Source organism: Ixodes scapularis, unplaced genomic scaffold, assembly GCF_016920785.2.
Source record: "Ixodes scapularis isolate PalLabHiFi unplaced genomic scaffold, ASM1692078v2 PGA_scaffold3__209_contigs__length_174095766, whole genome shotgun sequence".
NCBI lineage: Eukaryota > Metazoa > Arthropoda > Arachnida > Ixodida > Ixodidae > Ixodes > Ixodes scapularis.
In genome coordinates, this window is record NW_024609868.1 from 83290964 (window position 1) to 83305402 (window position 14439).

The 14439-nt window shown below is 48.2% G+C and overlaps 1 protein-coding gene across 1 annotated transcript in view; it reads right to left on the reverse strand.

The window, feature by feature from the left end:
• Positions 1–6224, reverse strand: part of LOC8027049 (protein Skeletor, isoforms B/C) — a 59221-nt gene extending 52997 nt beyond the window's left edge. The window contains exons 1-2 of the mRNA XM_040499653.2: positions 6101–6224; positions 1583–1655 (exon numbers count right to left, since the gene is read on the reverse strand). Coding sequence (XP_040355587.2) covers positions 1583–1655; positions 6101–6224 — 197 coding nt within the window. The remainder of the gene's footprint in view (positions 1–1582; positions 1656–6100) is intronic.
• Between the last annotated feature and the right edge of the window lie 8215 nt (positions 6225–14439).

Here is a 14439-nt window from a genome sequence, read left to right on the forward strand (position 1 = left end):
TCCGTGTGCCTATTTTGTGTGTGTGTGTGTGTGTTTTTCGCGCCTCATACCTCACTGCATTGTAAATATATATATATATATATATATATATATATATATATATATATATATATATATATATATATTTCATCGACATGTTGGTTTCTGACAAGTGGTCAACATGTCAACTGTATTCAAGTGCAACTGCTGTTGAGAAAAGACGGGTTCTTCATCTGTTCAGCTGGAATCCCGTCAAATCAGTACTCCCGGTATAACTATCGGCTGTCCCCAAGCTGTCTCTAGAGGCTACTTACTTGTGGCGCATCTCCTGATAGGCTCAGCGAGCACCCAACAGGGTGCGTCGTCTTCTGCTCGACTGCGCCCATCGGAAGATGGCGCCACAAGTAAATAGCGTTGCTAACTCGGTCGTCCGCGAACGGGCCCAACCTTCTTTTAAACAATTAACTTTTATTTTTATTTTTTTTTTTTTTTTTGCAGGAGCAGTTGTACGGTTTGAAGTTTCACGCGCTAAAATGACTTGCTCAGTGTCCATTCAATTAAAGTTTTAGCTTTCTATGTGCAGGCGCCAATTTTTCCGGCTTGTCTTACAGCGGAAGGTTCGCTTGAAACTTGGTTCCTAGGTACCCGGGGGTTCTGTACCCTTATAGCTTCCCCGAATTCCCAGATTTCCTTGACCGATCCTGCTCCGAAATATATTTAGGCCTATTTTAGCGGGGATGAGCCACTCAGTATGTACGCAGTACTACGAGCTGAACACTCCCTAGGATGTGATTCATCGTTCACAAGGTGCGTAGGCTTCTTCACTGCTTTACTGCAACAATGTCGACACAGGGATGTGTTCCTCAGCTGCCGTTCAAGGCAGATAAGGGTTCCTCAAGGTCGAAAAGTTTGAGGACCCCTTTCTTAAGGTTAATTAATCGAGGTCACATCAAGAATTCGACCTGCAAAAACCAAATTGACATTTAATTTAAGTCACGTACTTAAAAGACGCACGGGACTTCCTTTTCGACAGTTCTTGGTGCTTTTCTGTATGTGTTGTTGCTGGTGCGGTGATGTTGATGATGACATCTCATCTCATAGTGACAGCCGTTGCTGACGAAGTTTCTCAGCGGATCCCGGGGTGTGTTTCGTGCAGGTCGGAGCTGATAAATTTTTCCGATAAATTTAGCGGAAAAAAATGTCCCCCTGAGCGTCAACGTCACACCATGACGTAACTTCAAGATTAGGCGTCACGCGACACTTTAACGTCAAAATACACCATGGCGTTAAATGACACTGACATCGTGTGATATTTTATTATGTCACGTAACATTGTGGCGTCCCTCTCGTCATTGTTAATGTGCAATGCACCGCGTCTAGTCTTTGTGCAGCGCCTTGGCTCGCCGCAGTCCCTTCGCAGAACACGGAAAGGAACCGGGAATAGTTTTGTTGTTCCTTTTGCCATTGTCGTTTTAATTGTGTAATTAACGTTGCTGTCGTGACTGTAATTGTTTGCGGTGATCGCTCAGATGAGCCGCCAAAAGTCTCCCTACGTGTCCTTCCCACGAACGGTCGAGATGGGCCCGAGCTGACGCGCACTTACTTTCCCTCCTCGTCCGGCACGATGAAGCCCACGTTGCTCGGACGCACACTCGAACCCGCCCAGAAGAACGTGTCTGAAAGGTCGAAAAAACAGAATGAGTCACGAGACTCCAAGACTTGCGTGACTCCGCGCGCTAGTTCGCGCCCCGATTGATTGAGCACGGGTGGAACGGGGCAAGGCGTGATCCGGGCCGCCCGCATTCCGCAAACGCAAAACGCGCAAACAAAGCAAGCGCCCACACGCCGACAACGCGCATGCAGACGGAACTCTTTCTTTGCTCGACAGAGGAATACGATATCGCTCTTCTCGTGCCACCAGAACCGAGTACTTTGCAGGAGGTTCGTGAGACGCCCGCTTTCTTCTGGGTTAGTTGCCTGTCCATCTTGAGAAAGAAGAGACATTCATTAGCACTGGTGTAGCCTCCTATATACTGACAAAGCCTGGCAGATCGCCACGATAAGCGGCCGCCGAAATGGAAAAGGTTGAGAGGCAGACAACGGATGAGAGGAGAGCTACGTGACTGGCGCCCCGCTGCGGCGAGACGCCGAAACACACTTCTCCCGAGCGAACAAGGGTGTTTCGGGTTCTCGCCGCTGCAAGAGCTGTGCGCTGATGTCCAAGTTCCCTGAGAAATGGCACTTTGATGCTCTGTGTTACCACATCCTCGCACTCCAAATCGGCGACCGGTCACTATATGGCTCCGTCGTCGAACTGGCAGGCTTTGTGAGCATAGAGGAGGCTATGGCACTAGATGCAATAACAATTAAACCGTCGTTTTCTACGATCCCAGTACCTTCGGTGACTGAGCCACTCCCCTATTCTTTATACTAATATGCCTTTTGCTAAATTACCCAAGTACCAAGGAGCATACTGCGAGTGTAGTTACACGCGCTGCACGTGCTAGCGTCTGCAGCAGTTGCTGTTATAGAGCAAACGCTTAAAACAAATGGCATCTTTCACACCCGTTCGTCAACGCTTTATCTTAGTTATTTACTTCGAATCTATTATAGGGGGAAGGCGAGCGCGTGTGGCGCGTGTACCTAGGTTTCCAGCATTCTCTTTGATGCTCGGGTAATTTAGCAACAAGTCTATTGCCTTTTGCATCGATGATTTTGACGTACCACCAAACTCCGTCACACAAACAGCTGTGTACAGCCAACACCACCGAGACTACCCAGAGACGGTTCACTCGAGCTTTGACGTCATCACAGTGAGATGGAGCGAAGACGCGGATTGAACACGAGTGTGCGTCAGCATTCGGCTGGGCCTCGTGACCAATCAGCGCATCGAAGGACGTTCGGCTTCGGGCTCGGGTCCGATATCTGAGCTGACGTCATTCGACTCAGATAACCTTCTATGGAAGAAGAGATGCATGCTCACAGGCCTTGATCATTCAGTTGACAACTTCCTTCCAATGGATCCGCTAATTGTTTCTGAACATGACGGGATTGTTAAACTAATCGATGATCTAAAAATGTTCTCGTCGTATGATGTTGATAACATAAGCTCTAAATTTCTTAAAAGTACAAAATGTTACATTTCGGTTTTTCTTCTAAAACATTTTGAACAATCACTTGACCTGGGCATTTTACTAAATGATTGGAAAATAGGAAAGGTGGTTCCGCTTTGTAAATAAGGTAACAAACATAGCCCTCTTAATTATCGACTCATTTCCTTAACCAGCACGCCCTGTAAAATTTTAGAGCACATACTTTATTCTAATCTAGTTAGTTTTTTTGATTCCAATATTATTTGTTTGGCCTCACAACATGGTTTTCGGAAATCGTTATCCTGCGAAACTCAACTTCCTAACTTTTATTAATGATCTTTTCTCCAACCTTAACCGTGGATATCAGGTTGACTGCGTCTTTCTCGGCTTTTACAAGGCCTTTGACAAAGTATATAACTAACTGTTGTTTTTTTAAGCTTGATAAACTTAATATTGATCCAAAAGTTTTGTCTCGGATTAAATTTTTTCTAACTAATCTATCATAGTTTTTACTACAAATAAAGAAAATGCTTGCCTCGATCCTGTTACCTCCGGTGTTCCCCAAGGGTCCAATTTGGGATCCCACCTGTTTCTTATGTGTACTAACGACTTACCTATGTGTGTATCATCCTATATTAGCTTAGTCGCAGATGACTGTGTAATAACGAAAATAATCATTGGAGAAGGGGAACGAGAGGGACAAAGGACAAACACAAATCTCTAAACTTTGGAGATTTGTGTTTGTCCTTTCTCCCTCTTGTTCCCCTTCTCCAGGGATTATTTTCCTCATTGTTGTCCAGCTCGCTTGCGCCTTTGCACTTTATTGTATTATAATGACTGTGTAATACATCGTGAAATTACTAACGAATTCGATGCGGCACTTCAGGCTGACTTGTGCGCGGTTTCGGAATGGTGTAACTTATGGCAAATGATTCTCAATGCTAACAAATGTAAAACTATGAGGATGTCTCGTCGTAACACGTGACCATCACCATACTAAATTTTTAAAACTCAGCTCCCATTTGTAACTTAATTCAAGTATCTTGGTGCATCACTTCTAATTTATCGAAAACTCACTCTGATAATATAATCAGTAATGCTGATTCGATGCTTGGATATTTAAAAAGAAACTTTTCTTTAACCCCTATGTCACTGAAACTTCTTATGTACCAGACTTTGATACGTTCAAAGCTGCAATATGCCGCAGCAATCTGGGATCCCGGTCACTCAACGCTAGTAACAAACATTGAAGCACTGCAAACTCGCGCCGGACGCTTCATAGCCTGTAACCAGGGGGGGGGGGGGGGGTTCTTCAGTAATTAAACTTAGGGGGTGCCTAAATTTTTAGGGGGGGGGGGGAGGGTTAGGAGGATTGAGAGTAGAGGAGTCGTTGGAGATTACACCCCCGTAGCGGGGGTGTAGGGAAATTACGGTCTGTAACTATCATCGCACCGCAAGTATTTCATCTAGGAAACCTACACTGCCTCTATCCTCACACCGTAAAATATCTCCTTTATGCCTTTTTCATAAAATGTATAAATTCAACGCTTCTCTGAAGGCAAACTATGCATTAGCCCCCCTTTCATTTCTCCCCGCATCGATCAGTCTTAAAGTTGGCATATTTCATTGTGAAACGTCAGCTTACATCGACTCTTTCATACCCAGAACGTCATATGAATGAAACCACCTTCCCGCATCATTAGTAACTAGTCCATCAATTGTTTTAATTAAAGAACACTAACTACACACTTTTGCTAAGATCATGCCGAACAAACGTTTATAACAAAGTTGCCTTGTTCGTTTGAACTTTTTTACTGAGTCAATACTGTATGTCCACCCCCTCTGTAATGCCCCGGGGCCCTGGTGGTATTGAAATAAATAAATAATACAAATAAATAATATCCGGACACAAACGTACCCTAAATTTATAATAACCATACCTTATCGAATGATACGTCTGCAGCTGCATTTGGCATAGGCGCTTTTGCTGTCCCATGGCCAATCTTGAAAAACAGGGTTGCTTCAAATAACGTCAATACTTAGAAATAACTAAACACCTGGACATTTATACCCGTGCCACACGGGCAAATCGAATGTCTTTTACAACGAATGACATTTGTGTGATCGGCGAATCAGCTCGCAATCTGTCGAGCGTGGAATGCGCTACGTCCGGAGTGTCGTGCGCTGATTGGCCGTTCGCTCAAATGTCATTCGTTGTAAATGGCATTCGAGTTGCCCGTGTGGCACGGGTATTAGTCGGTGACAAGCAAAGAAGCTTCTGCTGCCCTGCCCCTCTCCTAGGGAACCTACAGGGTCATAGCGTTCACTGTTATAAAAATGCAATTCTCTTCCTCCTTTTAGGAGCAAATATAGTATGGTCCGAACTGGAAACCGAAGAGTGGCTCTTTTTCGCATGATGCGCTGTTCCGAATGAACCTTGACGAGATAATGGGTTTTGGTTGAGCTTGTTGGTTTGAGAGAAAACGGGACAGACACGAGCGGTATTCTGTCCCTTTTGCTCTGTGTGTTCTATTTTCCTAAGTTCGGCTGGCCCCAATACAGTATTGACAAGGTAAACGAGAAACTCCCATTGGCCAATAGCCCGAAATTTCAAAGGACTCCCACTCCCCAGGAGCACCGACCTTGTGCGCTCTCAAAATTTACTCGTAAAATACCGCCTTTTTTTTTTTTTTTCACGTCTTTTTATTTTGCTATTGTGAACTCGATATTTTGAATTTATTTCAGAAAATCAGAAATTAGGAATATCTTACCAGCGAGTAGATTTTTTTTTAAGCTTTTTCCTTTTTTTTTTTTATTATCCGAAACGCGGTACTTTATATATACGGTATAAGGAGAGAAACTGAAGAAGAGAAGTAAGATCAGAGGGCACAGGGATAACGGTGCGTCGAGCTCGAACAGTGAGTATATAGACAACAGCAGGTTGCCTTTGCGCCTACCCCCTAATCCTTCCAATCGAAGCTCCGCGCTCTGAGGTAGCGCAAACCTTGCATATACGAGCGACGGCCTACCTTGGCCCAGGCCATCGTAGAAGAAGTTCTTGATGAGGATGGTGTACTCGTCGATGGCGTAGACCTGCCCTGACACCTGGTGCGCGTACGTGTTTATCTTGCCGATGTACAGGCCCTCGTGCATCTCGCTCCGCGCCCGCCCTGCGACTGAAAGAAACAAAACGACATACACGTAATGAATTTCGCGCCGTGTATACGCGTCCATCTTTTAATAATAATATTACGTTTTATTACCGTTGATGTTACATCGATGGGGGGGGGGGGGGGGGGGGGGGGGACCAAAGCTGTCTCGAAACATGTTAACGAGACCTTGGTGCACTTTACAAGCACGCAGCTAGTAGGTGCAAACAAACAAACAATGAATACTATAGAACAAGGACAGTAATATTCCTCTTCATAGTTCCATAAAATGCACAGCAAGTTCGGAGACTGGGATGCCTTTTATAAAAATTTTATTTTTCATCTAGACAGCTCAATAATTTTGGAAGTCTATACTTTAACATTTAACTAGCAAACAAGAAAGTATAGAACAAAATAGCATCACTTCTCATAGTATTATAAAATAGTATACTCCATTCAGCACTTGTAAGCTGCGAGTGCGGTGGAAGGTATACGTGCTTGTTGGACAATGTGATACGTCTATCTTTTGTCACGTCATCACGCTACCGACCATAGCCATGCGCAGGGAGCGTGGTCATGTGATGAAAGAGAGGCGATTGATTGGTCCGGATGGTGATGAACTTGCGCCATGCTCGGAGCGTTGGACGAAGGGTTTCATGCGACGGACATGAACGTCTTGGAGCGCCACGCAGCGCCGATCGGTTGACGGCTTTAGCGGCGCAATGGAGCAATTGACAAGGGGGCGTTTGGTGACGTACAGTGTATCGTCCAAGATACTTGTGAAGGAGTTTGTCAGAAATTCCAACCAATATTGATGTCCCGATTAGATTGTTCGCTGACGACTGTATTATATATAAAACAATAAAAAGCCATACCGACAATCTCACACTGCAGCAGGCTTTGGATGAGATACTGTGTTGGACTAAAAAATGGCAAATGAAGTTAATTTTTTTGAAAACAGCCGTCATGACAGTGTCCTGTAAAAAAAAGCCAATTCAATTTGTTTACTTACTGGATGGACAATCAGTAAAGCGGGTCGAGGAGTACAAGTATTTAGGACTTCTTTTTAACAATAAACTGAACTGGAACCAGCATTTAGAATTAACGGTTAACAAAGCGAGGGGCACTTTGTCTGCGTGTCGTAGGAAATTAAAATTTGCTGATTTTGACACTAAACTTATTGCTTATAAAAGTTTTATTAGGCCTGTGCTTGAATACTCTAGTTCAATATGGTGCCCTTCCAGGAAGTCGGTTGCGTTTTTGAGCCTCGCTCTTCTGGATCAACATTTTAATATTATAGGACGGTCTGAAACATTCGAACTTCATTCGTACGTTGCCTACTCCTGTCCACGGTGAGGTCTGCCGCACTGGGGCTTGCCCTGGTGCCCGTGAATCGACCATGGCCATGTCTACTGGGCCACCGCCACCTTCGCCACATTCCAGTCATCGCGCCTCCACTGATCAGTACAGTCTGCCTTCGTCCGTCTGTGGCAGCTCAATCGCTGAATCAGAACAGGACACACCCATGAATAGCGCAGAGGACATCACTCCAGGTCAGCAATGCGCTACAACCTCTTCGCGGCGAGTCATCGTGCCATCCAGTGACATAGAACTCTCCGATTTTGGCGACTTGGATTGGACTAATGTCGCCAGGAAAAAGCGAAAAAAGAACAGCCCTAATTCCAGCCCAAGCGCTGAAACAGTCCGCAGTACTGCAGTAATACCTGAAGGACTTACTGTTATATTTACACCAGTCGAACAGGACCAAGTTATTACGTCGCTGAGCAGCCTGAGACTCTCCAATACTCTGGCGAAGACGTTCCCGGAATGCATCCTGGAGATCAGGTACAACAGCCGCCTCAATCTCGTTGCCGTGGACGTGAGAAACGGACAGACAACACGAGGATTGCTACGCTGCACAGAGCTCTGCGGAATCAAAGTCAAAGCATACGAGCCTCTCCCCAGACACTGCGCCACAGGTGTAATCAAAGATGTGGACACTACGCTGACTGACGAGGAGATCACCAACAACTTAAGATCTCCTGAAAACAGAGTTGCACGTTTGCGACGGCTAGGTAAACGTTCGGCAATTAAGATCTCTTTCTGCGGATCTTCGCTGCCAAGCTTCGTCTACCTTGGACTTGTTCGGCATCCAGTTACTCCATTCCAAGAGAAACCTGTCCAGTGCCGCAAGTGCTGCCGCTATGGACACCGTGAGGCCTCCTGCAAGCACAGTCCTGTGTGCAAGCGCTGCGGTAACATGCACGAGGACAGGGACTCCTGCACTGCTCAAGAGAAGTGCGTAAACTGCGGAGCCGCTCACTCTGCTACATCAACATCCTGTTCTAAATGGCAGCAAGAAAAAAAGACGAGGAATTATGCCAAGGAACATGCAGTCGATTATTATAGTGCCAAAGCTGCAGTTCAAGCATCCGACTGGCCCGAGTTGCCCAGAAAAAGTGAAGGGTCTTCTTCAACAACGCAAGACACATTGACTAGCAAAACTGAAAACCAGCGGCCTGAGAGACCGACCTATGCTACACTAATCAAGCTTCCCAGAAAGGACAAGCCAGAGGCACCTCTGACTAAAGAAGGGCCCAGTTCAAACGGAGCAAATGCACTCGAGGATCCGAAAACTACAGGGAGCGCGCCCACCGAACCAAGACAGCGCAGAGCAACAAAACGGAGGACTCTGTCCGTTTCAACAGACACAGCTCCAAGCAAGGGGTGGGTCTTGAACCTTCAAGCAGCAGCAAACTTCGCCTGTAGGTTCTTGGAATCTGTTGATGCAGAATGGGCCCGTAGCATTCTTACACTTCTTCAACTGGCCCTTCCCCTTATTCGATCTTTGTAAATGGCGACCTGTAGTCCCCCTGCATCCACCACACCACGGTCTTCTTCAGACCTCACGGTATGGCAGTGGAATTGCCGAAGTTTTCGAAAAAAACGCTGCAGTCTCATCCAGTACATCCAATCGCACACTCCCCCACCCGACATCATCTTTCTACAAGAGCCTCGTACCCTTCCCAATCTCCCTGGATATGTAACATATGTGGCACATAATGATCCTGATAAAGACCACCTTGTGGCAACCCTAGTCAAGCGCGTTCATACCGCCGTCGACTTAACCTTCGACAGCCAGGCCGTTCCACATGTATTACTTGAACTCCTTCCTGCAAATGCACGCACGCGTAACACCCAATCCCTCTGTCTACTCAATATCTACAGCCTCCCTCAAGATCGTCATGCACGGTTTGACAAGTTGTTTGAAGCCGCACGCTGCAAGGGTTGCGCCACAATCATTGGAGGCGATTTTAACGCTCCGCATCCAACTTGGGGTTACCCTCGCGACACACCTAAAGGCCGAAAGCTCCACACTCTGATTCAACAACAGAATCTCACTTTACTTACTGATTCATCGACACCCACACGTCTTGGAACCAGCGTTGCACGAGACACGTGCCCAGACCTTACCATGTACCGTGGCACTAAACCCTGCACCTGGCAGAACCTTGAGGAACAGCTCGGCAGTGACCATTCGATTCTTGAAACCCGTATCCACACTAAAGACTTCACAGGGGAAGCACGCCACATTCGTATCACAGACTGGCCTGCCTTTCGCGCATCATCCTCCTGTTATACCTCCTCCGACACACTCACCGATTGGGTGCAGGCACTGCAAACCCGGCTAAACCAACACACGCGCACCCTTACTACCACTCCAGATGCACCGGATATAGACTCCCACCTACTCCATCTGTGGGAAGCACGTCGTAGCCTAACCAAACGGTGGCGACGTCAACGCCGCAACAAGAAGCTAAAACTACGTATTGCCCAACTTACTGTTGATGCTGCAGACTATGCTGCCAACCTTACTGGTGAAAACTGGCACGCGCTATGTGACAATCTCAATGGCACGCTCGGTACCGCACGAACGTGGTCCCTACTGCGTCACCTCATACAGCCCGGTCAAGCCAAATCGGACAGGGCCAAGGGCATTCATAAACTTCTACGCGCCACTAACCTAACAGACGCCCAATGCCTCACTCAGCTACGACAACGCTACCTTCCCCCTCCTGACGCTCCACGTTACGCGGACTACATGGGTCCCCCCAACACACTCTCTTATCTTAACGCACCGATCGCAGCAATTGAGATTCGCGCTGCACTGACCGACATACGCCGCAACACATCCCCTGGTCCTGACCAGGTCCGCTACTCTCTTCTCTACAACCTCTCTGATTCGGACACCACGCAGCTTACTACCTACTTGAACGAGGTGTGGGAGTCGGGTACCCTTCCCAAGGAATGGAAGGAAGCCACAGTGGTTCTGATTCCCAAGCCTGACAAACCCCTCTCCTTGGAGAATTTGCGCCCGATTTCTCTTACCTCGTGTCTGGGCAAACTGCTTGAGAAGGTTGTACAGCTTCGCCTCCACAAATTTCTTGCGGACACATCAGCTCTTCCCGACACCCTTTATGGCTACCGTAGTGGCATTTCTACCCAGGATGTGCTGCTCCGTCTCCAACACGATGTTTTAGACTCGCCGAGCACTGCCCAATACCGCGCCGTCCTTGCCGCAGATCTTAAGGGGGCTTTTGACAACCTCTCCCACGACCTTGTCCTTGAACAGTTGGCAGCCACTGGCTGCGGAGTGAAAGTGTACAATTACGTCCGCAATTTCCTCCGTGACCGATCTGCCAGCCTCGTCCTTAGTCATCTTCGCTCTCCTTCCGCGCCAGTGGCAAACCGTGGCACACCGCAAGGCTCTGTACTTTCTCCGCTCCTGTTTAACCTTGCCATGCGAGGTCTTCCTCCCCTTCTGGATCAGATCTCGGATGTCAGACATGCAATTTATGCAGATGACATTACTGTCTGGGTAACGAAAGGCTCCCTCGGACACATAGAGACTCAGCTACAAGAAGCCGCTACTACCATCGAGCACTACGCCCGGCGTGGAGGCCTCACCTGTTCCCCCACGAAGTCAGAATTACTAATCGTGACCAAACACGCTCGCGGACAGACCGACCTCCCCATTACCATCACATTAGACGACAAACCCGTCCCGCGTAAATCGGCCATACGGGTGCTTGGCTTTGTGTTACAATCCAACGCTAAAGCAACTCAAACCCTCCATCAACTCACCACCCAGTGCAACCAAATTATGCACATGCTTTGTCGCGTCTCAAATCGTCGACATGGCCTTAAAGAGGCGGATGCCCTACGCCTTGTCCAGGCCTTGATACACACTCGCTTAACCTATCACCTTCCTTACCACAACCTCACCCAGACCGAACACACTCGTATGTCTGTATTGCTGCGGAAGGCGCAGAAACTTGCTCTCGGACTCCCTGTTCGCACAGCCACCGTTTGCCTCGAGAGGCTTGGGGTGACCAACACTCTGGAGGAGCTCATGGAAGCTCATCGGGCTGCCCAGTTGACGCGCTTGCGCTGCACGGCTCAGGGGCGGGCACTCCTTGCCACCCTTGGTTTTCCACCCTGTCCCGCTACCCTCGCAGCTGAGGGTCTCTCCCCCGCTGCGCGTGCCAGACTCACTGTGGCTCCCATCCCCCGTCATATGAATCCTACCCGCCACTCGGCTCGGCGCGACCATCGCTCGCGCTACCTCCGACGCGCGTATCCGGTAGGTTGCGATACCGTTCGTGCCCTCTTCACGGACGCCAGCCCACAGGGTGTGCGCGGGGGTATTACAGTTGTCGTGGACTCTGATCTCAGGACAGTCCACGCGGCCACTGAGCGTGGTCTTACCGACGTCTCCGTCCTGGAAGAACGAGCGGTCGCCAGGGCAATACTTTCTACCTCCTTTCTCTCCTCCTCCATGCCCATTCACATTCTCACTGATTCGCAGACGGCCTGTCGGCACTTCCTGTATAACACCTTACATCCTTCCACTGCATCTTTACTCGACCCGTTCCTATCCTCCACCTCCCACAATTTCCGGCTGATATGGGTGCCTGGGCACGCAGCCGTCCCCGGTAATGAGCGCGCTCATGTGCTCGCCCGAGACCTCTCACACCGGGCGCCAGGGGAAGACTTTGTCAGCATCCAACCAGCCCCTTACTCCTACAGCACTCACCTTGCAGAGCTACGCCTCGCTCGGCAGCATTATCCACCTCCTCACCCTTCCCTTACTCGCAGAGACGCCGTCATATGGCGACAACTGCAAACTAACACTTTCCCGACCCCCCTCTTCTACTCTTACCTCCACCCGTCACTCAGCCCGCCTCAGTGCCCGCACTGCGGCGACCGTCCCAACCTTTTTCACATGGTCTGGCAGTGCCAACTCATTCCCGCCGTCCCACCCAATCCCAATCCGACCCCCACCTCCTGGGAGGAGCGGCTGACCGATGACACGGCCACTGGCCAGCAATCGCTGGTGGACCGCGCCAAGGCGGTCGCCGCCACATATGGGGCCCCGGGCTAGGGGCTCCACCCGAGAGTTTGTCACACGTCGCTACAATAAAAGTTTATTCACTCACTCACTTCCACACAAAACGGTATTAACAAGCTTGAAAGTATCCAAAAGTTAGCTGCTCGGTTTATTTTTAATGATTATCGTAGAGAAACATCGTCCACCCAATTAGTTATTAGAGCGAAGCTTCAACCGTTGCAAATGAGAGCGAAAATTGATAGATTAAGATTGCTGTTCAATATTCTTAATGGCACTCTTCATGTTCAAAGCTCTAGCTATATACAACCATTATCGACCGGGTCCTCACATCTAAACCACACAAGAGCGTTAAAACAATACAGGTTCAAAAACGACTGTTTTAGATATTCTTTTTTCCCTCGGGCAATTCAAGAATGGAACGAGTTACCAAATGATGTCGTCGTCAACACAACTGTTGCTAATTTTGCATCTGCTCTTGAATTCATACTTAATTGAGTTTTCATTTATAAATCTTCATACCCACTCCTACCATGGCTCCTTGAGTGGAGTCAGTAGTATTCCTAAATAAAATTCCTGACGTACGCACGGGTGTCCAAACCAAGACGAGATCGCCTATTGGGTTTGTGACGGGAGAGCGATCTTCGTCTTAACGCTGCTTTTGCTGTTGTCGGTTATCAGGAGCTGTGCGAAGGCGAGCAAGTTGACGGCATGCTTCGACTCGGGAGAGTGTGCGACTAAGGAGTGCTGAGAGGTGCTTTCAGCGTACTAAAAAGTAGCTATTCATGGTGCAAGACGCGTTCCGACCGTAAACGAGGAAGAATGCAGAGAATCCGTGGTTTGTCGAACAGAACTGTTGTAAGCAAAGCTAGGGAGGGAACAATGGAGTTCCAATTCTCAAGGTCGTTCGAGATACACATGCTAAACGTGTGTGATAGGATTTGATACCTGGCGTGCACTGACGTCACTTGGTCAGACTTAATGGGGGAAAGGGCGCGTGAGAGCGTAGCTTCTGCTGCGTTAACGAGGCACTTCTGGCCACCAGAAAGGAGGGCAGACTGACACCCCGTTTAAGTCATGTAATAAAACGTTCGGTAAGACCGCCGTTTGTTTGCAGGTGGTGGGCGGATGTTCACTCGAAGATTAGTTTAATGAAAGGGGCTATCGCTTTCAGTGTAATACGGTCCGCAACTGTGGCAGCGCTGCACACAAAGCAAATCCTGTTCTGAGAAACGTTCTGTGTAATTAAGCAAAAAAGGAAAACGTGACATTCAGTAAACATGCAGCCAAAATATCTCCCGGACTTTCCCCGGCGGGGAGAGAGAGCTACGGCCGCCGGTCGTGAGGGCAAGGAAACCTGTTCGTGAAGACCTCCAGTGCGGCCATGGCGGAGGTCGCGGATGAGTCACGCTGCATGCGAACTTTACCTTGCTGTCGTGCACTTAGTACGAGACATGGTCAACAATGACGCTATTTGGGTACTCTCCCTTTCTTTCTTTCTATCTTGCCTTCTTTAATGTCGTCTTGAAGGAATGCAGCGTACGCGCATCCACTTCGCCTCGTAGCACGCGTAAATGACCGTAGCAGGTGTGTGCACGAGACATCATGGGCCATGCCTGATGTTCAGCACCAATAGGCTCTTTCTGGTCAAGAATGAAAACTTGTTTTGCTTATCCTTGTCATTCCCAAACCACCTGTTCGCTCACATGCGCTTCGTAGTTCACAGTGAATTGATTTCCATGTATTTTGCAACAAAGTGTATACGCAAGTTTTTTTGTTGTTGTTGTTGTTTTTTAAGATGTGACGTTTT